The 27,582-nt window shown below is 36.2% G+C and overlaps 1 protein-coding gene across 2 annotated transcripts; it reads right to left on the bottom strand.

Annotated features, from left to right (window-relative positions):
• Positions 1–27,345, bottom strand: LOC123537527 (uncharacterized). 2 transcript variants are annotated; one of them, XM_045321314.2, is made up of 9 exons: positions 26,770–27,345; positions 14,265–14,861; positions 12,965–13,567; positions 12,746–12,811; positions 11,996–12,394; positions 11,614–11,823; positions 10,820–10,993; positions 9,843–9,932; positions 1–7,021 (listed from the first exon to the last, which is right to left on the bottom strand). In XM_045321314.2, exons 2-9 carry the CDS (start codon positions 14,851–14,853, stop codon positions 4,497–4,499), a joined length of 4,656 nt encoding a protein of 1,551 aa, XP_045177249.2. In that variant the 5' UTR covers positions 14,854–14,861; positions 26,770–27,345; the 3' UTR covers positions 1–4,496. The 2 variants fall into 2 exon arrangements, with proteins under 2 accessions (XP_045177249.2, XP_045177248.2); XM_045321313.2 differs by having other exon boundaries at positions 26,765–27,344.
• Positions 27,346–27,582: the final 237 nt, after the last annotated feature.

The raw sequence follows: 27,582 nt of genomic DNA, 5'->3' as shown, positions 1-27,582 counted from the left end.
GAAAATCTAATTTTATTACACGCAGTTACATGCAAGACAATATGCAAAAAACATTTCCTTCACAAACATACAAATTCTCGTATAATCTCAAAACATAAAAAGGCGACTTGCAGATCCAGACTCGGCAATTATACATGCATACAAATATGAATAATTATTCGGTATGTCCATGTATTTTATGAAGGTATATGTGTAGGTATGTACATAGTTACAGTGTGTTGCATGAAACCAGTAATTTCAGATTATAGCTTTGTTAAGTCGTCGACAATTATTTGAAAAACAACGATCTACAAATCCAGGCTCAACCATTACTGTACATGCAAGCAATAAACGATAAATAGATATAATTCCTGAAATATTTCATGTAAATATATCAAAAATTTCTCGTTCCGTTTCGTTTCGCAAAGTACCAATACCTGTGTGGGTATTGGTATTTTGCGAAACGGAACGAAACGAGATCGGAAAACTTAATTTGGTTATGTATGCATTATGTAATTCAAGATGCGGACAAGTAAGAATTGAAAAAATAAATAGGAGAACCAAATTTCATTACAAGCAGTTACATGCATGGATCGAATATGCAAAAGGTATTCCCTTCACAAGAAACAAATCCTGTAATTTTTCACAAGTAAAAGGCTAATTTGCAAATCAAGGCTGGACAGTTCAACATACATACACACATAAATGATTATCCTTGGAAGAGTCTACCGATATTTCTGAAATACTTTATGTAAATGAATTAAATTTTTCTTGTTTCGTTTCGTTTCGCAAAGTACCAATACCTGTGTGGGTATTGGTACTTTGCGAAACGGAACGAAACGAGAGAGGAAAGGCTAAGTTTGTTACAGACATGTATAATTTATGTAATTAAAGATGCTAACAACTACTGTAACAGATAAAAGATAAAGTTTGTTATAACTTATATAATTTATTTTATAAAGATGTTGATAACTGCAACTAAAAGATAAAAGGAGAATCAAATTTTATTACACGCAGTTACATGCAAGACAATATGCAAAAAGTATTTCCTTCACAAACATACAAATACTAGTACAATCTCAATACATAAAAAGGCGAATTGCAGATCCAGACTCGGCACTTATATAAACATACAAACATAAATGATTATTCGGTATGTCCGGCTATATTGCATGCCTATGTACTTCACGAAAGTTCATATATATATGTGTGTGCAGGTATGGACATAGTTACAGTGTGATGCAGTAATTTCCGATTATTGCTTTGTTAAGTTGTCGCTAATGGGAACCAAATTTCATTACAAGCAGTTACTTGCAAGGCAATATGCAAAAAATATTCCCTTCTCGAACATACAAATTCTCCTGTACTCTTCATACATAAAAGGATAACTTGCAGATCCAGGATCGACATTTATACATACATACAAAAATAAACGATTATTAGATATGAATTCCTGAAATATTTCATGCAAGTAGATTAAAATTTTCTCGTTTCGTTCCGTTTCGCAAAGTACCAATACCTGTGTGGGTAATGGTACTTTGCGTAACGGAACGAAACAAGACAAAACCTGTTTAATACTTAATGTTTTGCGTAACAGGAGTTTCATTTGATATTATATATCATTCCAAAACTGATGTTTATACAAGGTTCATGTAATTAAATATTATATATTGATTTTAAAAATTTAAATTTGACTTTTTAATTCCCCCCATATAGTGCCCCTCGTTCCGTTTCGTTTCGTTTCGTTTCGTTTCGTTTCGCAAAGTACCAATAGCCGTTATAACGCCCCGTCGACTGTCACCCCACCGAATATCTCATTGCCGAACGTCGCCCTTCTAAACGTCGCCCCGCCTGACTTCAGGGCCTGTGTTTTGCATAGCACTAACCGTATCATTGAGGAAGTAAAACAGATTTCTCTACGAGTGTTAAAGTTACTGGCCATAATCTTTGTCAAACCCACTCACTTAAGTGTAGCATTGACTTTTTGGAGAGGGATCTAGTGCTGGCACGGCAATTCATCTCGCTGAGGAAGCCTAAGTTACTTTCTAATGTTAGACAAATCTATACTGTCATGTCATTTCTGAAGGTGGAAACGACGTTTGACTGGACGACATTTGGCGGGCCGACGTTCGGCGGGGCGCCATACCGATGCTTGTCGGGGTTACATTTGTAGGGGCGATATTCGGTGGGCGACGTTTGGCAGGGCACCATAACGACGTTTGGCAGGCGACATTTTGCGGGGCGACGTTCAGCGGGGCGCCATAACGACTTTCGGCAGGGCGACATTATGCGTGGCGACATTCGGCAGGACGCTTTAACGACGTTTGTCGTTGTATCGCTGCGACAGTTCGAAATGACGTCATATCACAAATCAGCCACCATATTTCATTTCAAGTCATTTTTTCGATTAATAAATATATAAGTCCTTAAAGGTCGATAATAATACCAACAACTGAAGTCAATTAAACATACAGTTATTCTAATATATATATAAAAGCAAACAATATATGAACAAAAGTAATGGAAAGCACCGAACTTAAAACATGTGTTGAGGCACCCTACAAACAGTGAACAAACGTGTGTCTCTTAATTGTTTGCAGGCACGAACGATTAAAAGAAGTAAAATGATGCTATATTTTCAATTAGATATACATGTAGTAACAAATGATGATTTATTTTCTAAAACAATATATAATGATCCTTGGAAATAATTTACCGCTTGCTACAGCCCTGTATCTTTACATGCGTATACTTAAATGCATTTGAGAAAAACTCCAATATTTAATCGGTATACGACATCCAAGTCAGCATCGTGATATGCCTCTTTGCAAGGACGCAACTCTATCGTGATTTCTTTTTATTATATGTATTATACTTTATACCTATAGTCTGTGAACATTTTGTGCGGTCCAAAAATAAATAAATTTATCAAATCCTACGATGTTCATATTTATGAAGACCTTATTAGCACCGACATTTAACTGCTACATTTCATCACTTTTCTTCATGGAATTATTTAGCGCGTGATCCGACAGGTTTTTGATCTTTTTACAGTAATGAGTGGAAGATTTAGCTACTTTATAAAAGAGAATACGTCATTGCGGTATCATGTGTATCCGCCATTTTGGAGAAAGCTTGTGTGACATAGCAACAATATCCAAGGGGGCGTTCCGTATCAGAAAAACCGGATCTATCCATTGTGTAACGGCGGACTGTTAACCTATTCACCGTTGGATTCTGTACCAGTACTTACCTAGTCTCCACAAGTAACTGTCAACTTCTCCACATGAATCAGAGGTGGCGGACGGGATTACTTCAGACAGAATGTCTTTTATCAAATCGCCAAGGAGAATGAATAAGTACAGTACCTTTAAATATGATACCAAATATTAATACACAATGTATCACAGTAGGCAGATTTTTTGTAAATATCGAACAATTTGACGCAAACTGGGAGGGTGCAGATTTAACACAAAGCGGTTGTATAAGAGATAAGATGCTGACCGATTAAATAGATATTGCTAATTCGAATCCCTGGGGTAAAGAACAATAAAACACTTGGATATTGTTCATTTTTATTTTTCGGCTTAAATGCCAGACAAGCATACAATTGTTTGATTATGAGCATGCATAATTCCTTTTCATCAATGATTTACAAAATATTGTGCAGTCCTCCATACACAAGTTTTTAGAACCTACGGTAAAACGGAATATGTTGATTACAGTATTTTTGCTTGTTCAAATAAAATAACATTGTGCTGTCTAACAACACAAATATCACATTATTTCACTTGGCATAACATGTATTACATCCATTTATGCGACAGTTCTTGTGTGATATCCTTTTTACAATGCAGTTTTTTTTTTTTTTTTTTTTTTTGTTGTTTTTTTTTTTTTTTTTTTTTTTCGTTTTATTTTTTTATTTATTTATTTTTTTTTTACTGCTTGCGTTTTGCTGTATGTGCCTTTTTAAAAAAATACATTTAAGTCAACTACTTAAATGTAAGATCTGCTCTTTTTCTTGCCTTTAAAACCTAGTTTTCCTGAAAATCTCAATAGCTATAAGCAGATATAACTCTGCTTGTTAAAATAACGTAAAAACAAATCGCAAGATGCAAAAAAGCACGTCGCACAGAGATTCCATGAAATACAGCCGAGTTCACTGCGTTAATTTCATCGGTTTCATATATTTGAATACTGGTATATGTGGACGTCTTTCTAGCTATCAGCGGTATATCCTTGATTACAAAAAAGGACACACACACGCGCACGCACATACAAACACAGCAAAAAGCATGCCGCACCGGGATTCTATGATTACCATACAGAACACATGAATAAAGGCAACATTTAAAATAGCGAACGTCGCAACACGCGTTGATTTAACATTAATAATGCACAACGCCCTAAACATTTACTCAAATGTATGTCTAGTATATATGCAACTGACATGGATTTTTTTTAAAAAATTCATACAGAAGAACACGTAGTTTTTGTCAAGTGATAGAGTATTTATCTCAGTCCGAGAAGCTAACTGTCTTGAATATCGTCAAACTGCAATCTGCATTGCAAGTGACCCTGACTAGGCCTGGCAGCATAAAGAAATTCTTCATACTTTCACAAAAGCAGCGACCCTCACAGCTGGATATCTTCAAAATCACTGTCACCGGCCGCCGAATTTTCTGAACCCTGTCTATGAAGGTTGACAGCTCTTCACACGTCTGTTGGTCTATATTAAACTCGTCAATCTCAAATATTATGCACGACAAAAGTTTAAGTCTTTTGGTAATCTGGAACAAGCTTTTTAAAGTATCTGCTAGACTATCACATGTTCTGCCATTTGAAAGTATATCTCTCAAGTTTAAAGTCCGAAGGTGTTTCGCATTCCGCAACATCGCAAGTAATGAAGTTTCAACTCCTGGCGCTAAGCCACCGAAACAGCAGTACTTGAGTGAAGATACGTCTGCATGTAACTGCGTTACTGGTGTATTACATATCATAAGGTCTCGAAGTTGGTGGTAATAAAGATCAAGATGAAAATCATCACGAGTCTGACAGTCAAGTCCGTCTATCAGAAGCTGCTGCATGCAAGTTTTAGATGTTATAACGTCAAACAGAAACCTGAGTTGTTTATCGGTGAATTGCCAGTGCCGTAATCTAAGTGATTCCAGCTGTCGTATTTCAATAAGCATATGCAAAATGTCCGAAGAAATTGATTCGAAGTGTCCTGTGAAGTCTAAATCAAGACCGCTTTCTAAGGATACACATCTTAAAGTGCCGACGGAATGTGACATCACTCTTGGTAGATATACAACATCAGTTCCAGCAATACTTAGTTTCTGCAACGTCCCTATATTGCTGAACCTTTTCATGACTGCCAGCATATCAGCTCTTGACGCGCCATTCACATGTAAAGACTTTACACTCATTCCATCAGCCTCCATAAGACGCACCAATTCAGAGATTTGGAAAGAGTTAAAACTGCCATCTATGATAATATCTTCTAGCTGAAACGTACGTCCAGTTGCTTTTACCCATCTGACAAATATGTTTTGGATTTCCTTCAGAAGCTCGAAGTTACTTATATCTTCCCTATTCACAGTTACCCGCTTCCTGTAGTTTTCAGCGATGTCTGAATTTGATACTGTCGGCTGCAAAGTCTGCCACCAGATTTTATTTACTTCGGAGGGACTGAAGTGAGCAAGGAACAAAATAACGTTTAGTTTGTCTAGTATTGACGTAACCGATGCGCATGACTGTGAAATTTGTTCAGCCGTCTGTTCATTGTTCGAATGTATATATAATGCAGCAAAATATTCTTGAAGTGTTTTATGTTGAAATGAAAATCTCTTTTCATTCACCGCACACAGCAGACCCATTTCCAAAGATGCATTGAGGATGCGGCCATCCATTTCGCTTTTGTCAAATACAAGTTTTGACGTGCTTTTACAACAAAATACACCATCAAACGCTAGTTTACTCAAAGCGTAAAGATCCTGTTGTTTGGCAAGCAAACAAATGCTTCTCTCCAATGAAGGTCTTCTTGAAGCGGTTTTTCCAAGGTTGTCACATCCTTTCTTGACTTTAAGTCTTTCCTCAAGACCCGCCTTGAAAGCAATGCTGTTGGTTAATATTTCAAATACCGATTTTCCCAGAGGCTCATCGTCAAACCAAAGACGCACTAGATAAAGAAGGGTATATGGAACGAACCTAACATCACCTACGTTTTCAAGAGATATTTTTTCTTCAAAATCTTGATATGACTTTAATTTCTCTCGTCTTTGCCTGGAATTTAGTACAGATATCAGATTACTCGCAAGTCGCGCTGACATATTCTTATCAAGCATTGAAATTTGTATGACTTTGTCGATGGCAACATTAGGTCTGACTGCAGATAGCCTCCACGGCCGAGTTGTTGTTATAATTGTGCAGTGGCAAGTTTCATTCTTATGAGGAACGTCGCCCTGTTTCTCACATTTTTGCGAATGAGACCATTCATCTAAACCATCTAGTATAACCAAGGTATTTTCTCTCTGTAGTAGTTCAGTTATGAACGTTTTCGGATAACGGTACGATTTTGGCAGTCTTTTAATGACGTGATCATAGATCAAACTGTCCATTTCACAAACAACAAAGCTAGCTTCTCGTAACGGAATAAAGAATAGAAATTCAAACTTTTTCATGGTTTCCTGATCACTTTGCTTCAAATTCTTTCCCGTTTTGTTATAATCATGCGCGTTGCACCAAGTCATGACAAGTCTCTTTGAAAGTGTGGATTTGCCGAATCCAGCTTCAGCAGTAATATAGATGTTCTTCGACGGTCTTGTGCCGTGGAAGAAAACGTCTTCTAAAGACTCAATTCTAGCAGCTCCTTCAGTTAAGGGCTTGTGTTTCAAATCATACATTTTCCCCACAGAATGCAGGTCTACCAATTCCGGTTCAACATAGCACTCATCATAGTAGCAGTCATGTTCTATTCCAATAAAATCAAAATCCACTTTATTGTCGCTCATATAATCACATATCATCGCTCTTCTCAATGCTAGAAAAGAACAAGAATGTCATGATATGTTTACAGTGATGAAGCTTCTGTAATATAAAGATGCAAAATGCATAAAACTGTTACAGACAAGATGAGACAATTCGTCTAAAATATTTAATCTGCAATTGTGACATTTGGTCCGTAAGCTAGGGGTTTCGGTCAAGCATGCAGCGTGTGGCCATTTTAAGTATTTGTTATTTGAATATTTGTGCATTAAAAAGTTATAGAATTTGAAGTGATTTGAAGTCAGCGATCTTAAACACTCTGCCAGGGAGCCCCCCATAAATTATATTATCATCATTATCATCAGTACATGAAAAGTGGTCAAGATATATATTATTTATAAAAGAACTCAGTTATTGTTGGTTCAATCGGATAACGGAAGTAACGTGGCAATCTAAACTTGGTGTTGTTTCTTCCTATAAAGTTTGGTTGAAGTCTACCCAGTGGTTATGAAAACAATAGTAGAGACAAACTAAAATTAGGCTTTAAAAGTTAGTACCGACGTTCAGCCTGCTGGGGGGCAAGTGATTCTGCCTTTATGGCCAGTGCTAGTTGGTATAACAAGAACGAATCAGGTCCGTATATCAACAACATTTATTTTAAACCAAATAACCTGCAGAATAACAGATATCCTTTCCTCGAAAATAAGATTCATTTAAAGATCTTATCGTTGCTGGATATAATGGGGATGTTAAGTATGGGTAAAATATTGTTATATTAATATTTCCTAATATTCTTCATTATGCCAGTCAAAAATAAAATCATCAGTTTGTCTGGAAAATAGGAATACGATATTGTTAAAATAGACTATTGATCACATCAGTTCATTAATACGGAATACAAATATATAACCAAAATAAATAAGGATGTTAAAGAGTGTTGACCCTTGTGTCACATGATATGGGTGATTATGTGGAACAACTCTTTTTATGTCTGAATTAAATCCATTTAGAAAAAGAAAAAAAACAGAGATAGAGTGAAAATATATCAAAACTTTAACTTGAAATTTTAGATCAAAAGGGGACGTAATTCATGAAATATTGATGCAAATGTTACGGCCCTTGTATAATATGATGTGCCCGAAAAGGATAGGGAGGGATAAATACATTCAGTTTGAAGCAAATCCATCAAGTAATAACAGAGATAATGTGAAAGTGCATCAAAATTTAAACCAAGGCGTGGACATGGTGCATGCTTGACCGAAACCTCTAGCTTTAAAACCATTGTCACAATTGTCTCGTATAGTCGAGCTAACAAGAGGGCCAAGATGGCCCTAGGCCACTCACTGAGAAACAGTGTAAACATATTTGATCTAGTGATTTCATGGAAACAAATATTCTGGCCAATGTTCATTAGGATTGGACCAAAAATGTGGTCTCAGTTTAAACAAATATTTTCTTTGATATGACCCAGTAACGTAGTTTTTGCCCCCAGGTGACCCATATATTCAATCTTGACCTAGATTTTATCAAGGCAAACATTCTGACCAAATTTCATGAAGATCAATTGAAAAATACAGCATCTATCGCATACACAAGGTTTCTCTTTGATTTGACCTAGTGACCTACTTTTTGATCCCAGATAACCCATATTCAAAGTCGACCTAGATTTCATTAAGGCAATCATTCTGACTTAACTTCATGAAGATCAATTGAAAAATACAGTCTCTATCGCATACACAAGGATTTTCTTTGATTTGACCAGTGACCTAGTTTTTTACCCCAGATAACCCATATTCAAACTCGACCTAGTTTTCATAAAGGCAATCATTCTGACCAAATTTCATGAAGATCAATTGAAAAATACAGCTTCTATTGCATACAATAGGTTTTTCTTTGATTTGACCTAGTGATCTATTTTTTACCCCCAGATGACCCATATTTAAACTTGACTTAGATTTCATCAAGGCAATTATTCTGACCAAACTTTATGAAAATCAATTGAAAAATACAGCTTCTATTGCATACACAATGATTTTCTTTGAATAGAACTATTGGCCTAGTTTTTGACCCTCGATAATCCATATTCAAATTAAACCTTGATTTTATTATGGCAAACATTCTGACCAAATTTCATGAAAATCAATTGAAAAATACAGTATCTATCGCATACACAAGTTTTTTCTTTGATTTGACCTAGTGACCTACTTTTTGACTCCAGATAACCCATATTCAAATTTGACCAAAATATTATCAAGGAAATCATTCTGACCATATTTCATGAAAATCGATTGAAAAATACAGCCTCTATCGCATACACAAGGTTTCTCTTTGATTTGACCTAGTGACCTATTTTTGACCCCAGATAACCCATATTCAATCTCAACATAGACTTTATCAAGACAATCATTCTGACAAAATTTCATGAAGACCAATTAAAAATACAGCCTCTATCGCATACACAAGGTTTTTCTTTGATTTGACCTAGTGACCTAGTTTTTGACCCCAGATAACCCATATTCAAACTCGACCTAGAATTCATCTAGGCAATCATTCTGACCAAATTTTATGAAGATCAATTGAAATATACAGCCTCTATCGCATACACAAGCTAAATGTTGACAGACGACAGACGACAGACAGACAGACGACGGACGCCGGATATCGAGCGATCACAGTAACTCACATGAGCTAAAAAAAAAACGAGGTATGTAAAACAAAAATTCTATTTCTTTACTTTAGAAATGTTATGGTCTGCTGTTAAGTGAAAATAACTCTAAATACATCAAATACTCTGAAATTATAAAACCGGCGTCTGAAGGTAATTTAAGTATAAAATATATTTTTTAAAGCATGGTCTGTATCTAGAAACGTAATACCTTTCGTATAGTAAGTGCCATGGTCAATTTCTTCCGTGAAGATGTGTTCCTTCTTATTTACAACAAGTTCATCCAGATGCTGTTTTACGTCTAAAAGAAATCGTTGTGCCTTACATTAATTCAATTGCTAATTAGGTTTCCTTACCTTCAACGATTGAGAAAGATAAGAACAACAGACTGTATCTCAAGCTAAACTTGTAGCCGTTTAACTTATTATAATTAATAGGGAATTGTCGACAAGTCTTGATCTATAGAATTTTGTAGTAAATAGACATATGCATAGCAAAATAAAATACATGTACTTTTTAAGTACTGTAAGAAGAACGAAAATTCATTCGCAGTTTAATACATGTAGTAATTTTCCATACTTTCTTATCGTAGGATCCCAACGAACCTTTATGGCCATTACTGGCTAATCTCCCTAAGCCAATACCACTGAAAGGATGGGACAATAATTAAAAATCAGCCTATACCAATATCAACATAAGTCGTCTGAAAAGTCCCAATATTTTCCAATATCATTTCTGAATATTAATTGTCCAATATCGTTTCTGTGAATACTTTTTACAGCGTTGAAAGTTTTGTAAAAGATTCAAACGTTAAAGACATTAATATTCGTTATTATTATACACTGGAAGATTGGATGATACTACTATTTTATCATGATGGTGGTCTAAATTAGATGAATGCGCATAAGTTCTACGACACCCTTGCAAATCATTTAGCGCTTAAATGATTTTGTAATAATATTTTCTCTGAACATGAAATTTATGTTAACATTTCGTATCATGATAATAAGATATGCATTTTAAAACTTTACATAATTTCTATAATTTATACACATTTTTAGACCGTACATCATTATTAGTAATTGTTTTTGACAAATCGGGATTTTAAAGAGAAATTTTTTTGTTTATATATTTTTTTCTTTTAACAAAGCACTATGTGTTTTCTTGTTAGATTGCTTTAAGGCATACCGTGATATTCTGTTTCCATTGCTGTCGTAGTGCCATCACTTACTGTACAATCCATGCTCGAAGATAGCTGTTCTGATGGAGTCCTCTCATCCACATCACTTTTAGAAGACAGCTTCTTATTCTCACAAGTATTTTCGATTGAATTCGTTTCATCAATAGCGTTTTGTCTCAATTCTAAATAAAAAGAAACGTCGGTACTACATGTTCTTCTTTTTAATTAAATTGTCCCATCAATGCGATTCTGGGACTTCATGTGTATTAAAAGAATTGGACCTTGTATGATTGTAAAAGCATTTAAAACGGCGACCAATAGCTAGGGTCTGAAAATCTGGTTTTGCCCTATCCCTGGAAAATGTTTGATTCTATACCTCCTCTTGTTTATGTCGATGTAAATAAGATGTGAAATCAAAATGGAGCCATACAGTATTGACTGTGATGGTGTGCCGTAACTCGCACATTGCAATATAAATAGAATAAAACATTACAAATGCTTACTGCAAACATTACATTAAATGTAGTTAAAATACTGAATATAATTTATTTAGTTCATTTAGCAAATAATTGTTTTAAAGGTGTATCTTCTACCTGAACTAAATTTGCCTTAAAAATTTATCTCGGGGAGATGCAGTGTTGTTAGAGGAGTGGTAAACACCGGAAGTCGCCGATATGTAGTCGGGCAAAATTACGGCTTAATAATGATTAAATATGATTAATATGTATATGTATGATTAATTCAAAATAAAACAGTTTATACTGTGGATCCAGGATGAATATTAAAAAAAAATGTTACAAACCTTCTGTCATGGCATTAGAAGAGTGACCCGACACCCGATACTGATTTTTCAGAGCCTCTTTTATTTTCAAAAGTTTATCATCTAAATCGTCACCTGGGACTGGTGCTGCAAAGCATGCATTCGCACTACATGGAGACAAGTGATATCCATTGCCTGTCCCATTTACTGCCATAGAAGCAATTGCATTTGTTCTTTTCATTACAGCAGATACTGAAAAAAGATCAAAGAAGAAGGTGGAAATCAACTTTACAACACAAATGTTTATATTCACGCCCGCTAATTTCAAATTACTAAGTATTTCATCATTTTAAATGGGCCATTAGAGATTTTATAAAAAGTACTCTACTTCTAAATGATTGTTTATTTATTTATTTCAATATACCTATTTTTTCCACACATTTATCCATTTCTATGTCGTACATGACTAGATGAAGTTTGACATCAATACCCGTGGTGCAGTGCAATGCTGACTCTACATCACTAACATACAAATCTGATCCGTCGTTCCTGCATGTATTAAAAAGTTCACATAGGTCGTCAAACGAATGACATTGGACGTTAATCAGCACACTGCCTTTTGTAGCATTTGTGAATGACCATCCTTTTGTTTTCGTCCTTTTTAACAGTTTTTTCACAGCTCTTCTAAAATTTTCATTTCTGCCAGGTGAAGAATGCCCTTGTTCAGATTCCAGAGCTTCATTGACTTCCTTCACAATAGCCTTTGACATGATGTTTTCGTTCTCTTCGTCACAGTTGTTTAGCATTAACTCTAACTGACACTCTGAAAGAAAAATATTGAATGTGTGTTAAAGGTAGCATTGGATAGTTAAAACGGGCATAATTTCATGATTTCAAACAATACATGTATTTCTGTAAGATAATATTGCGCAAGATTATAAATTGCATTAGGCTTCTCTAAATTGGACAACCTGATTAAAATCATATTTTATATATAAAAACACTGCGATATATGGCAGATTGTGTACTTTAGTCAGATTATACATTAGTATGCAGTTATAGTACGATTACTGTGTTAGATCTAAAAATCAAATACATTAATTTGATTCATTCTTTTTTGTCTAACTATTCAACTACCTTCCTAAAAATGATGCATTCTGAAAGAAAAGTGTACCTGGTATCTCAATATCTTTGAATTTCTTGACAATTGTTGATAATTCGTTCAGGATCATTTGTTGCACTGAAACAAATATACACTGAAATAAGTCTATAAAATCTTAAACAAAGGCATATTGTATTTCATCCATTTTCTTAAACAAATGTAACACATAAGATATTTAAAGGAATACTTAGCTTCTTGTTTATAAAATGTAATAGACAACTAAAATTGTACCTTCAAGGAATTTCTCTTGCTGCTGTCTCTCCGATGTCTCATTCTGTCGGGTCATCTGAAGACATCGAATAGTTTCATCTTTGTTTATTGATGTCCGTTCAATTTCTTCAACCTGGTCGTTTATAAAATCAGAAAGATCTTCATCGTTGATGAACGACAAACATGTATCTATGGACTTTTTGATCCTTTCGATGTATGACTCATAGTCTGAATCTGACAGACTAAATGAATTGTTATGAGCAATATCGTTTCTAATTGTTCGCATTTCTCCTATACTATCTGCCGTACCAGTCTCTTCTAAAAAGCATACATTAAGCAGCACCCAACAAAGCAAACTGATGTCCCATTCGTCTATTCGGGTATTTCGCTTTTTTGGAAACAATATGTCTATCGGACGTCCTAGTTTATCAAGACTTCCAATCCGCCGTCTAATTCTGCCATTGTAACGATAGAGAAAACTATCTAATGACCATTCCCTTGTTCCGTCGGGACATTTGTCTCTTACACGTTTGGAAACTAATGCTTGCATGACTACACGACAACTTTTTGACAATAGCATTTTCATAGTGAGGTATTTTTGCACACCACTTTTCTTCGTTTCACCTGCAAAATGAAACATTAGCATTTATACTAAAAAACGTTGTTCGTATTAAGAAAAATTTGAAATGGAAACAATACCTGTTTTGTAAAGCACATATGCCAATATGATGGCTTGTCAGATGTAACTTGGTATATGGTTTTCAGTCTTTACTATGCGATTATCTTGGACTTCGACTTTATTACTCTAAAATATATACCTTTGATGGAGTAACACTGTTCTAGGTCCCAGCATTACCCAATTATTGGTAAGAAACTGTTTTAAGGCCTCCTTGATCGCAATCAATTGTAATACGAAAATTGAAGATCATGGGCCGAACCAGTTAATGTCTGGAAAGCGTTTTCATTCTCAAGATCACTGCACCTTTTATCCAACCACCCCCACAGCCCAAATCGACTGGGGTCATTTGCTTACATTGTAGTTTCCCCAATGTAAGGCCAAGTATTCTCCGGTTATTGATCAGAATGTTCTACAGACGGACTGACAGAATGAAAATGAAAAGTTATTTTCGAAGGGGTATCAAAGGGCAAAATAAAATGATTTTTTTGACTCGCGCAAGTGTACACTATATAAGAACTAATATTGAATTAAGTGCCTCGTTTTTGTTCAAATATTATGATTAACTATTATAAAATGATCGTTGAAGAATGTTTATATATTATGATCGTCGAAGTAAGCCATAATAGCAAAACATGAAATTACCAATTAAAAGCTGTGCGACTTCAATATCTTTCCATTCTTTCAGAATCTTTTCTTTTTCTGCGGAATCTGTATTTCTTCCCTCGATTCTCTTTGCTCGCCTTTCAATTTTTTTCTTGAGATCATCGTCCTGAAGTTGCTTATACAATTTTGACCTCGCCCTCTCCAGCCGCTTTCTGTAATCCTTACAAATGTCTCGGGCGATACCTGGGAATTTTGCTTTACAAAAGTCTTCCCGTATACTGGTTATTTGTCTAAAATAGTATACTAGGTCATGATCAATTTTGCATATCTTAGTTAAGACAAATACATACAGAGTCAAATCCCATTTGCTTATATCTGTCTTTGGTGTCTGGGTATTAGAAGGATACAAAATGTTTTTGTACACGTCGTATTTGTCAATTACAGGGAGTTCCTTTTCTATTCGTCTTTTATGAAAAGCGAGGAAGTCATCAATGCTCCAGGTCTCTCGTCCAAGTGGCGTTCCCTTCTTTACCAAATTCAAAACAAGCTGTCCTAGAATTGGCCTAACACACCGCATTAGCAAAAGTATCACAACGTGTGTGTATGATTCCTTTCTTCTCCTGGCCATAGTGAATGCTGAAAAAAACACAACAAAACCAGTTTATAAACTAAGGCGACAATGAATAAGTTTGTGAGCATCCACCAACTGGCACATAAAAGAAGTCACTTAAATTTTGTCTCTTTCATAGCTCTGGGGACCCCGTGTGAGAAACTATTTGAAAGAAAACAAGAGGGCCAAGATTGCCCTAGGTCGCTCACCTGAGAAACACACCATAATAGTGTAAACATGTTTGACCTAGTGATTTCGTGGAAAATAATATTCTAACCACTTATCATTAAAATTGGAGCAAATATCTTGAGTATAAACAAGTATTTTCTTTGATTTGACCATGTGACCTAGTTTTTGATCCCAGATGACCCATATTCGAACTTGACCGAGAACTTATCAAGGCTATCATTCTTACCAAATTTCATGAAGATCAATTGAAAAATACAGCCTCTATCGCATGCACAATGTTTGTCTTTGATTTGATCTAGTGACCTAGGTTTTCACTCAACACTACCCATATTCAAAACTGATCTAGATTTCATCGAGGCAGCCAATCTGACCATTTTTTATGAAAATCCTGTTTAAAATGCAGCCCCTATTGCATACACAAGGTTTTTACTTGATTTGACCTAGTGACCTAGTTTTTAAACTCAGATGACCCATATTCAAATTCTATCTAGATTTCATCAAGGCAATCATTCTGAGTTAATTTCATGAAGATCAATTGAAAAAAAACAGCCTCTATCGCATACACAAGGTTTTTCTTTGATTTGACCTAGTGACATACTTTTTGACCTCAGATGACTCATTATCAAACTCGGCCTAGATTTCATCAAGGTTATTATTCTGACTTAATTTCATGAAGATCAACTGGAAAATACAGACTCTATCAAATACACAAGATTTTCCTTTGATTTGACCTAGTGACCTAGTTTTTGACCCAAGATGACCCATATTCAAACTCGACCTAAATTTCATCAAGGCATTCATTCTGACCAAAATTCATGAAGATTAATTGAAAAATACACCCTCTATCACATACAAAAGGTTTTTCTTTGATTTGACCTCGTGACCTTTTTTACCCTAGATGACCCATTTTCAACCTCGGCCTAGATTTCATCAAGGTTATCATTCTGACCAAAATTCATGAATACTTATTAAACAAGAGATCACAGAGTGATCTTGGCGCCCACCAATGTGCCATTTTTGAGTGTTCCAAATTTCAAGACTTATTGAAGGTCAAATTTCATTTCCGTACACAACACTGTGCTTGTGATCCATGCATGTTGTCCAAATTTGAAAGCTGTACCTTGAGAAATTTGAAAGTATGTCACTAGATCAATTTCAAAGACAAAGTTCTTTGTACACAAAACTATTCATATGCATCAAGTTTGAAGGCTGTAGTTTGAGAAATTTGAAAGTAGGTCACTAGATCAATCGTAAGGTCAAATTTTATTTCGGTATACAAAACTATGCAAGTGGTCCAAATCTGAAGGCTGTAGCTTGTGAAATGTGAAAGTAGGTCACTAGGTCAAAATCAATGTCAAATTTCATTTCAGAACACAAATCTATGCATGTGGTCCAAACTTGAAGCTTGTACCTTCAAAAATGGGAAAGTAGGTCACTAGGTCAATGTCAAGGTCAAAGTTTGTTTCGGTACACAAAACTTTGCATGTGGTCCAAATATGAAGGCTGTAGCTTGAGAAATGTGAAAGTAGGTTACTAAGTCAAAATCAAGATATTAATTTCATTTCGGACACAAATATATGTGGGCCAAATTTGAAGCCTGTACGTTCAAAAATTGAAAGTAGTTTCCCCTAGTCAACTAAGGTCAAAGTCTTTTCGGTGCCAAATATGTGTGGTCCAAATTTGGAAAGCTGTAGCTACAGAAATGTGAAGTAGGTCACTAGATAAATCAAGGTCAACTCATGTCAAGTCACTTGCGACTCAAACCTATGTGTCCAATTTGAACGTTGTAGGTTATTGACAAGAAGATTTTAAAAGCTTTTCCCTATATAAGTCTATATAAACCATGTGATCCCCGGGGTGGGGCCATATTAGACCCCAGGGAAATAATTTGAATCATCTTGGTAGAGGACCACTAGATGATGCTTCATACCAAATATCAAAGCCCTAGGCTCTTTGGTTTTGGACAAGAAGATTTTCAAAGTTTTTCCCTATATAAATCTATGTAAATTATAGAAATAAACAAAAGGCCATAACTCACTAAAAATTGTTGAACCAGTCTGATTTTCAGGGGGACACAACTAGGGTACCAATACATCATTCTGACAAATTTTGGTCAAAATCCCGCCAGTAGTTTCTGAGGAGATGCGATAACGAGAAATTGTTAACGGACGGACGGACGGGCGGACGAACCTAGGACGCAGTGATTTGAATAGCACACCATCTGATGATGGTGGGCTAAAAATACAGCCTCTATCGCATACACAAGGTTTTTCTTTGATTTGGCCTAATGACCTGGTTTTTGACCCCATATGACCTATTTTCGTACTCATCCTAGGTTTTATCAAGGTTATCATTCTGACCGAATTTCATAAAGATCAGTTGAAAAATACAGCCTCTGTCGCATACACATGTTGACAGACAGACGACAGACAGACAGACGACGGACGCCGAACATTGAGCGATCACAAAAACTCACCTGAGCATTGCTCATGTGAACTAAAATAATATCGGGTCATACTTAGTACAATACGTTTGGCTAAGCAGTGTGAAAATTCACCAAACAGGTCTTGAGGGCCTTTGAAGATTTTTTCAACTTTTAGCGCACGAGTTCTCTTGACACATTAATTTCAACAAATGTAAGAACTATCCTATATAAGATGCTTCATATAAGGTTTTGTGAGGATCAAACCAGCGGTTCATATAAAAACGACAACTTCAGTACGAAAAATGAAAAGAAAATAGGGGGTAAAAAGTGTTCTACTTCCCTAAAAATGGCGCGTATTAAACAAGAGATCTTGGCGCCCACCATTGAGCCATTTTTTAATGTTCCAAATTTCAAGACTAGCTCAATGTCAAAATCAAGGTCAAATTACATTCGGTGAACAACACTGTGCATGTAGTCCATGCATGTGGTCCAAATTTGAAAGCTGTAGCTTGAGAAATGTGAAAGTAGGTCACTAGATCAATTTCAAGGTCAAATTTAAATTCAGAACACAAAAATATGCAGGTGGTCTAAATTTGAAGCCTGTACCTTAAGAAATATGAAAGTAGGTCACTAGGTCAATCTCAAGATCAAAGTTCATTTCGGTACACAAAACTATGCATGTGGTCCAAATTTGAAGGCTGTAGCTTGAGAAATATGAAAGTAGGTCACTAGGTCTAAATCAAGGTCAAATTTCATTTCGGAACACAAAACTATGCATGTGGTCGAAATTTGAAGCCTGTACCTTCAAAAATGTGAAAGCAGGTCACTAGGTCAATGTCACGGTCAAAGTGTTTTTCGGTGCACAAAACTATGCATATGGTCCAAATTTGAAGGCTGTAGCTACAGAAATGTGAAAGTAGGTCACAAACTCAAGGTCAACTCATGTCAAGGTTCATCTTGCCACTCAAAACTATACATGTGGTCCAAATGTTGTAGGTTAGTGACAAGAAGACTTTAAAAGCTTTTCCCTAAATAAGTCTATATGAACCCCATAATTTGAACAAACTTGGTAGAGAACCACTGGATGATGCTACATTACAAATATCAAAGCCCTAGGCTTTGTGGTCTGGACAAGAAGATTTTAAAAGTTTTTCCCTATATAAGTCTATGTAAACCATGTGACCCCCAGGGCGGGACCATATTTGACCCTAGGGGAATAATTTGAACAATCTTAGTAGAAGACCACTAGATGATGTCACATACAAAATATCAAAGTCCTAGGCCCTGTGGTTTTGGACAAGAGGTTTTTCAAAGTTTTTCCCTATATAAGTCTATATAAACCAAGTGACCCCCGGGGCGGGGCCATATTAGACCCCAGGGAAATAATTTGAACCATCTTGGTAGAGGACCACTAGATGATGCAACATACCTAATATCAAAGCCCTAGGCTCTGTGGTTTTGGACAAGAAGATTTTAAAGTTTTTCCCTAAATAAATCTATGTAAATTATAAAAATAAACAAAGGGCCATAACTCACTCAAAAAATGTTGAACCAGTCTGATTTTCTTGGGGACACAACTAGGATACCAATACATTATTCTGACAAAGTTTGGTCAAAATCCCCCCAGTAGTTTCTGAGGAGATGCGATAAAGAGAAATTGTTAACGGACGGACGGACGGAAGGACGACGGACCACGGACGCAGAGTGATTTGAATAGCCCACCAACTTTGCTCTTATCCGAACAATAAACCACTACTTTCGGTTTTGGTCTGCAAAACTTGCCATGTGGGGTGTATAAACACGAAAACCGTCTCATTTAATGCAGAATGTATTTTTGCAGTAAAAAAGTGTCATTAAAACACTCGTTCTACACGAATTTGCCCAAATATATGGATCTAGGCCTATTTACTTTGGACTTCTTTCAATACACCATGGAAGTACATATTCGACCGAATTACTGACCTTATTCCTAAAGAGTATGCAGTGCTGGGTCATTTAAATGAATTTGAAAGAAAGAGAAAAGAACGCAGATACAAGATTAAGATATAAATATATTTGGCTTTTAAACTTTGACATACTTAAACAATTTATTCATAGTCATATTAAATATACAATAATTTGGATTCCCAAACAGCTATTAAAATAGAAAATAAGTCATTTCGTATATCGTTCGACATATACACTGAATTTATCTTTAGCTTATTTACTCAGAACGTAAAAATAGAAGTTTTAAGATAAAACGATTATACACCGGTAAAAAAGTTTAAGTCCCAAAAACTATATAAATATATAATTCAATAACTTAGTAAAGGAGAGAAACGATTCGTCGAATAGAAGTATGAAATTATTACACAGGTGTTTATTTGTATTACGTTTAGAAATCCAATATTCGACCCGTCCGGGGACATCAAAGCTTATGAAGTAAATAGCCTTTCGGCAAAAAGAATATCACAGGAAGTTTTGAAGAGATACCTTTTGTGCTCTTCACTATTTATCTTCACTATTTAATACGCAATTCATGGAATTTAATATATAAATTAGTTTAGCAGCCGTAAACCTCCGCGCAGGGGTTATTGTCACGCATGTCGTACATGATATGTATGCTCAACAACTGATCGTGCAAAGCAACGACTGCATACATGAATTACAAACTCCTGTGGGATCCCAGAAAAAGAAAAAAAACAAGAGAGTCATGATGACCCTAGATATCTGATATTCAGTATTCAAAGCTGCATTGAATATAATACTGTGAAATTATCTTAAGTCGATCATGAAGTTTACCTAATAGTCATACAGGTAAAACTCGCAAGAAAATTTTCGGATAAGCCTACAGTTTTTTTTTTCAATTATCTAATAAAATCATAAGCTGCAATACTAATATTGCAGTCTCTATCAAAAAATAAATAATATTAACACACCACGAAGGAGGAGTCCTTTCTCACATAGATAATGTGTTTAGCTCACCAGATAATTTGCAGTTTCGGTTTAAATGACTAGAAAGTGTGCTAATATGTTTGGGAAACACAACATTTCAGACCAACACCTCCTTATAACATGAATTTCGTTTGAATTTAAGACGATGTAAAGGAAAAATGCCTGTATGTTCTACTCTATCACACCTTATTCGGCACTTAAATAACTCTGTTAAAAAGGTAATATATGATTATTCAATATTTTTTGCCAAAGATTTCTCCTTGTCTCTTTAATATATGTTAAAATATCAACGTCCCAGGTGTTACTGTGCACGATGACTGATAGTACGTATGGAAAAAAAATGTAATATTACAGTCCAGAAACGTTTCCTTAGATGAGCTACACCGGAAATCAAGTATCTTGTGATCCCTGGGGGTGGGGGCGGTTGCATTCATGAGGTAGGCACATTATGGTTCACATTGTTATGTCGTCAAAACAAGAGGGTCATGATGACCCTGGATCGCTCAACTGAGTGATATGGGCTACATGTTTCAAATGTCAAAATGATGCTAAAATATTAAGAAAGTAGGTCTGCAGGTCACATGCAACTTAAGAACGATAATAGTATACTATAAATCATTTGAAGAAATGAGAATATAACAAGAGCTCGTCGAACACGAAATACCCCTTGATGCAATCAATAATTGCACAAGGAACAGAAATTACATGCTCACTGTAAACAAAAGTTCTACCGTTCTGGTTCAATCTGACCTTGACCTTTAATCTATTAATCCTAACAAGACAGAGTGATCTTGGCGCCCACCACTGAGCCATTTTTGAATGTTCCAAATTTCAAGATTAGCTCAAGGTCAAAGTCAAGGTCAAATTTAATTTTGGTACAACACACTGTGCATGTGGTCCAAATTTGAAAGCTGTGGCTTGAGAAATGTGAAAGTAGGTCACTAGATCAATTTAAAGGTCAAAGTTCATTTCGGTAGACAGAACTATGCATGTGCTTCAAATTTGGAGGCTGTAGCTTGAGAAATGTGAAAGTAGGTAATAGGTAAAAACCAATGTCAAATTTCCATTCAGAACACAAAAATATGCATGCGGTCAAAATTTGAAGCTGTAGCTTCAGAAATATGAAAGTAGGTCACTAGGTCAATCTCAAGATCAAAGTTCATTTCAGTACACAAAACTATGCATGGAGTTCAAATTTGAGACTGTAGCTTGAGAAATGTGAAAGTAGGCCACTAGGTCAAAATCAAGGTCAAATTTTATATCGGTACACAAAACTATGCATGTGGTCCAAATTTGAAGCCTGTACCTTCAGAAATGTGAAAGTAGGTCACTAGGTCAATGTCACGGTCAAAGTGTTTTCCGCTACACAAAACTATGCATGTGGCTCAAATTTGAAGGCTGTAGCTTGAGAAATGTGAAAGTAAGTCACTAGGTCAAAATCAAGGTCAAATGTTATTTCGAAACACAAAACTGTGCGCGTGGTCCAAATTTGAAGCCTGTACATTCAGAAATGTGAAATAGGTCACTAGGTCAATCTCAAGATCAAAGTTCATTTTGGTACACAAAACTATGCTTGTGGTTCAAATTTTAAGGCTGTAGCTTGAGAAATGTAAAAAAAAGGTCACTAGGTCAAAATCAAGGTCATATTTTATTTCGGAACACAAAACTAAGCAGGTGGTCCAAATCTGAAGTCTGTAGCTTCAAAAAAGTGAAAGTAGGTCAATAACAAACCTATTTGAATGATGTAGGTTATGGACATATGATACATTATGAAGATTCTAAATTTTTTCCCTATATAAGTCTTTATGAACCATGTAACCCCCGGGCGGGGCCATATTTGACCCTAGATGGATAATATGAACAAACTTGGTAGAGAACCACTAGATGATGCTACATTACAAATATCAAAGCCCTTGTCTTTGTGGTTTGGTCAAGAAGATTTTAAGTCTATATGAACCCCATAATTTGAACAAACTTGGTAGAGAACCACTGGATGATGCTACATTACAAATATCAAAGCCCTTGTCTTTTGTGGTTTGGTCAAGAAGATTTTCAAAGTATTTCCCTATATAAGTCTATATAAACCATGTGACCCCCAGGGCGGGGCCATATTTAACCCTAGGGGAATAATTTGAAAAATCTTAGTAGAGGACCACTAGATGATGTCATATACAAAATATCAAAGCCCTAGGCCCTGTGGTTTTGGACAAGAGGGTTTTTCCTATATAATTCTATATAAACCATGTGACCAACAGGGTTTGGGCTATATTTGACCCCAGGGAAATAATCTGAACAATCTTGGTAGAGGACCACTAGATTTTGCTACATACCAAATATCAAAGCCCTAGGCCCTGTGGTTTTGGACAAAAAGATCAGAAACTGTTTAACTGTTCCTGGCCAATGTCACCTTGACCTTTGACCTAATGACCTCAAAATCAAAAGGGGTCATCTGCTGATCATGACCAACCACACTATCAATTTTCCCGACACTAGGCCCAAGCGTTCTTGAGTTATTGCCCAGAAACCATTTTCCTGTTCCTGGTCACTGTGTCCTTGACCTTTGACATACTGACCTCAAAATCAATAGGGTCATCTGCTGGTCATGAACAACCTCCCTATAAACTTTCATGACCCTAGGCCTAAGCGTTCTTGAGTTACCATCCGGAAACCGTTAAACTGTTCAGGGTCACTGTGACCTTGACTTTTAAAATACTGACCTCAAAATCAATAGGGGTCATCTGCTGGTGATGACCAACCTCCCTATCAACTTTCATGATCCTAAGCCCAAGTGTTATTGAGTTATCATCCGGAAACCGTTTAATTATTCAGGGTCACTGTGACCTTGACCTTTGACATACAGACCTAAAAATCAATAGGGGTCATCTGCTGGTGATGACCAACCTCTCTATAAACTTTCATGATCCTAGACCCAAGTGTTCTTGAGTTATCATCCGGAAACGGATTGGTCTACATCCCGACCGACCGACCGACCGACATCTGCAAAACAATATACCCCTCCGTCTTCGAAGGGGGGCATAAAAAGAAAAGTTTTATTATGATAGGCCTCTTAAGACTTAACACTCCCCGGGTCTTCTGCCTCCACACACTACATATCGCAAGCATTCGGTCTACACTCAAAAAATTGTACACACACTGCAAGCATTCGGTCACCACACACTCTCAGTACCTTCGGCCCGTGCACACTTCACACTCGCGATGCCTTCGCCCAGGCCTTAGGCCTCAGCACACTTCACACGCCCTAGAACTACTTACCATTTGAAGGAATGAGAATATAAAAAAAAGAAAAGTTTTGTTATGATAGGCCTCTTAAGACTTAACAACTCCCGGATTTTCGGCCTCCACACAATACATATCGTAGGCATTCGGTCTACACTCAAAATAATGTACACACACTGCAAGCATTCGGTCACCACACACTCTCAGGATCTTCGGCCTGTGCACACTTAACACTCGCGATGCCTTCTTTCTAGCACATTTTACACTCAAAGGCCTTAGGCCTCCACACACTTCACACACCCTAGACCTACGTTGTATCCATATGATACATTTTCATACAGAAGCAAAAAAAAAATATTTATGTAATACAACATTTTGGTTTCCCAAACATTGCTTAAAAACTAACAGTTATATATAAACCCAACTTCGACCCAGCCGAGGTCACCAAAAACTAAAATAAATAGACTGGCATTCAAGAAACATTCAGAAATTTTGTACAGCCTTTCATATTTTCAAAATGAAGACAAAGATGCGACGTCTTCTGAAGCCAGAATGATGTTTCAGCAACACCCATGTCGCAAAAATGTTAACAGCAAGCGTCTTTTTTTTATTCTATTAATTCACTAATGCCCTAATGAAGTACTGCACAAAGAATATTCCATTGAAACAAGAGATCACAGAGTGATCTTGGCGCCCACCATTGAGCCATTTTTGAAAGTTCCAAATTTCAAGACTAGATCAAGGTCAAAATCAAGGTCAAAGTTCATTTCGGTACACAAAACTGTGCATGTGGTCCATGCATGTGGTCCAAATTTGAAGCTTTAGCTTGAGAAATGTGAAAGTAGGTCACTAGATCAATTTCAAGGTCAAAGTCCATTTCTGTACACAAAACTATGCATGTGCTTCAAATTTGAAGGTTGTAGCTTGAGAAATGTGAAAGTAGGTTCTAGGTAAAATCAATGTCAAATTTCAATTCAGAACACAAAACTATGCATGTGGTCCAAATTTGAAGCCTGTAGCTTGAGAAATGTGAAAGTAGGTTACTAGGTCAATCTCAAGGTCAAAATTCATTTCGGTACACAAAACTGTGCATGTGTTCCAAATTTGAACGCTGTAGCTTAAGAATTGTGGAAGTAGGTCACTAGGTCAAAATCAAGGTCAAATTTCATTTCGGAACACAAAACTAAGCATGTGGTCCAAATTTGAACCCTGTACCTTCAAAAATGTGAAAGAAGGTCACTAGGTCAATGTCAAGGTCAAAGTTTATTTCTGTACACAAACCTAAGCATGTGGTCCAGATTTGAAGGTTGTAGCTACAGAAAAGTGAAAGTAGGTCACTAGGTCAAGATCACGGTCAAATTTCATTTCGGTACACAAATCTTTGCAAGTGGTCCAAATTTGAAGGCTGTAGCTACAAAAATGTGAAAGTAGGTCACTAGGTCAAGATCAAGGTCAACTCAGGTCAAAGTTCATCTTGCCACTCAAAACTATACATAAGGTACAAACTTGAATGTTGTAGGTTATGACCAGAAGATGTTTCAAGTTTTTCCCTATGTAAGTCTATATAATTAAACCATGTGACCCTCGGGGCGGGGCCATATTTGACCCTGGGGAAATAATTTGAACCGTCTTGGTAGAGAACCGCTAGATGATGCTTCATACCAAATATCAAAGTCCCAGGCCCTGTGGTTTTTGACAAGAAGATTTTCAAAGTTTTTCCCTATATATGTCATAAAAATAAACAAAGGGCTATAACTCACTCAAAAATTGTTAAACCAGTCTGATTTTCAGGAGGACACAACTAGGGTACCAATACATCATTCTGACACAGTTTGGTCAAAATCCCCTCAGTAGTTTCTGAGAAGATGCGATAACGAGAAATTGTTAACGGACGGAAGGACGGACGGAAGGACGACGGACCACGGACGCAGAGTGATTTGAATTTGAATTGCCCACCATCTGATGATGGTGGGCTAATAATATGATAAATCATCTGAGCAGAAGTAAAACATAACAGACATGTCCCGTTCTTCATCACTACGCGCTACAGCCTGTTTCAAGGTCACACTGAGTATTCGTGATAAGCGGTAAAGTATGGTGTTCCAGCAGGAACAATATCACAAGAAGTTTCGTTCTCTTTACTAATTAGTGCGCTAATGCGTCAACGCGTCAACGTTTGTGCAAATTACTTTACCAGTAGTAAAACATGAAACAGAAATGTCCTCTGTTCGACCTCCGCGCAACATACTTTGGCATGCAGGATACGCATGCGCGATAAACGCAATGACTATACATGACACAACCTCTTGGGATCCCAGAAAAAACTTGACCACACAGTTTAATACTTTAAAGATGATACTTTATTCGATTCTAAAATCTTATAAGATCATTGTATGAAAGCGTTAAAAATATTTACGTCAAATCCCTTGTCTGCTTATAACACTGCAGTTTCAGTTTAGTACATAGAAAGCATGTTAATATCATGGGAAAATGAAATCCGTTTGAAGTTTAAATTGATGCACAGCGAAACATTTGTGACCCCAAAGGCTCCCCGCGCCTTATTCGGTTTCCACACACTTTACACTTCAAAGACGATTGGTATCTATGGGCTTTGCAGCCTTCATTGTATCCACACGGTAGATTTTGGTAGGGAATATATACAATATATGGGGTTCCCAAACACTGCAGTATAGTCCGATATAAATAGAAACAAGTCATGAGTGTATAAAGATATATCCACACACTGCGGGAAAAACGTCTTATGTCATCTACAAAATGAGCAGTCAGCTGTAAATGTATGTTTCTCAACAGCTAGATTCTCAGACTAGCTGCAATAATATAGATTATGAAAAAAATAAAAATAAAAACTAGACAAGAAGAAAGAAAATATATGCTCCTGCATTTGACATTATTTATGATATTGGATATTCAGTCGACAACTATTTTTACTGACTATAGAGATCTAGTTGATATGGGATTCCGTAGAATGACGCGCGCGTTTTATTTGCATTATGTTTGGGAACCCGGGCCAGGCGAAAAAAGAAAAATTGAAGTAAAAACATTTTACCCTTTTACGGTTGGCATTCAAGGAAAACAGAGAAATGGAAAATTTGTAAAGCTTTTCACATATTCGAAATAACTAACCTTACATGTTGACGAAGATGCGATGTCTTCTTACACTGTAGCCGGTAGGGGTTTCAGCGACAACAATGTCACAATAAAGTTTAGAACAAAAACTTAAGTTCTACAAGTTTACTAACACCCTATTATAATGAGTATTGCACAAGGATTATTCCATTGGAATAACAGAGTAAATTATTTGAGCAATAATGGAAAAAACATCACAGAAACGTCCTGCTCTTCAACACGGCGCCATGGCCCTCTGCAAGGTCACATCAACTGTCATCCTTTTGTTGCAATGGTGTTTCAGCAACAACATCACAAGAGGTTCAAAACAAGTATCTTCGTAATCATCACTTATTAATGTGCTAATGCATAAACTAAATGTGCATATTACTTAAGCACTAGTAAAGCATGAAACAGATATGTCCTCTGTTCGACCTCCGCTCAACTCTCGCGCAGGGACATCGTCAAAACTGTGGCATTCTACGCATGCGCAATAAACTGATCATGCATGGTAAGCATGCGCGATAAACGTTTTTAATCTAAATACACGAAATACAACCTCTTGGGATCCCCCAAAAAGATAATATGAGATAGTGTAAAATAATCAAAGATTATTTTATTTGTTTTAAATTGTTATACAAGTTAAAGCATACCAAAAGTTCCTTCTAGGGCACATCTATATAAATATAAAATGACCATCTTTTAAAATGTTGGTTGCAATGTCTGTTTTATACTGCCAAAAAATATCAGGTAAGTATTTCATAACATAAATTGTTAAATCCACCAACAAATTAAATCTTTACCTCCTTCAGTAGATTAAAGTAGATAATTACCGG

Source organism: Mercenaria mercenaria, chromosome 17 (assembly GCF_021730395.1).
Source record: "Mercenaria mercenaria strain notata chromosome 17, MADL_Memer_1, whole genome shotgun sequence".
NCBI lineage: Eukaryota > Metazoa > Mollusca > Bivalvia > Venerida > Veneridae > Mercenaria > Mercenaria mercenaria.
Note: the sequence above shows the minus strand (reverse complement) of the source record. Positions and strands in the feature narration are given on the sequence as shown.

Coding starts and splice junctions, on each gene's coding strand:
- LOC123537527 (XM_045321314.2), bottom strand. CDS start 14,853: ATGGCCAGGAGAAGAAAGGAATCATACACACACGTTGTGATACTTTTG. Junction 11,824..11,995: donor TAAATGTGTGGAAAAAATAG/GTATATTGAAAT, acceptor ATCTTTTTTCAG/TATCTGCTGTAATGAAAAGA. Junction 7,022..9,842: donor TGGCACTTACTATACGAAAG/GTATTACGTTTC, acceptor GTTCTTTTCTAG/CATTGAGAAGAGCGATGATA.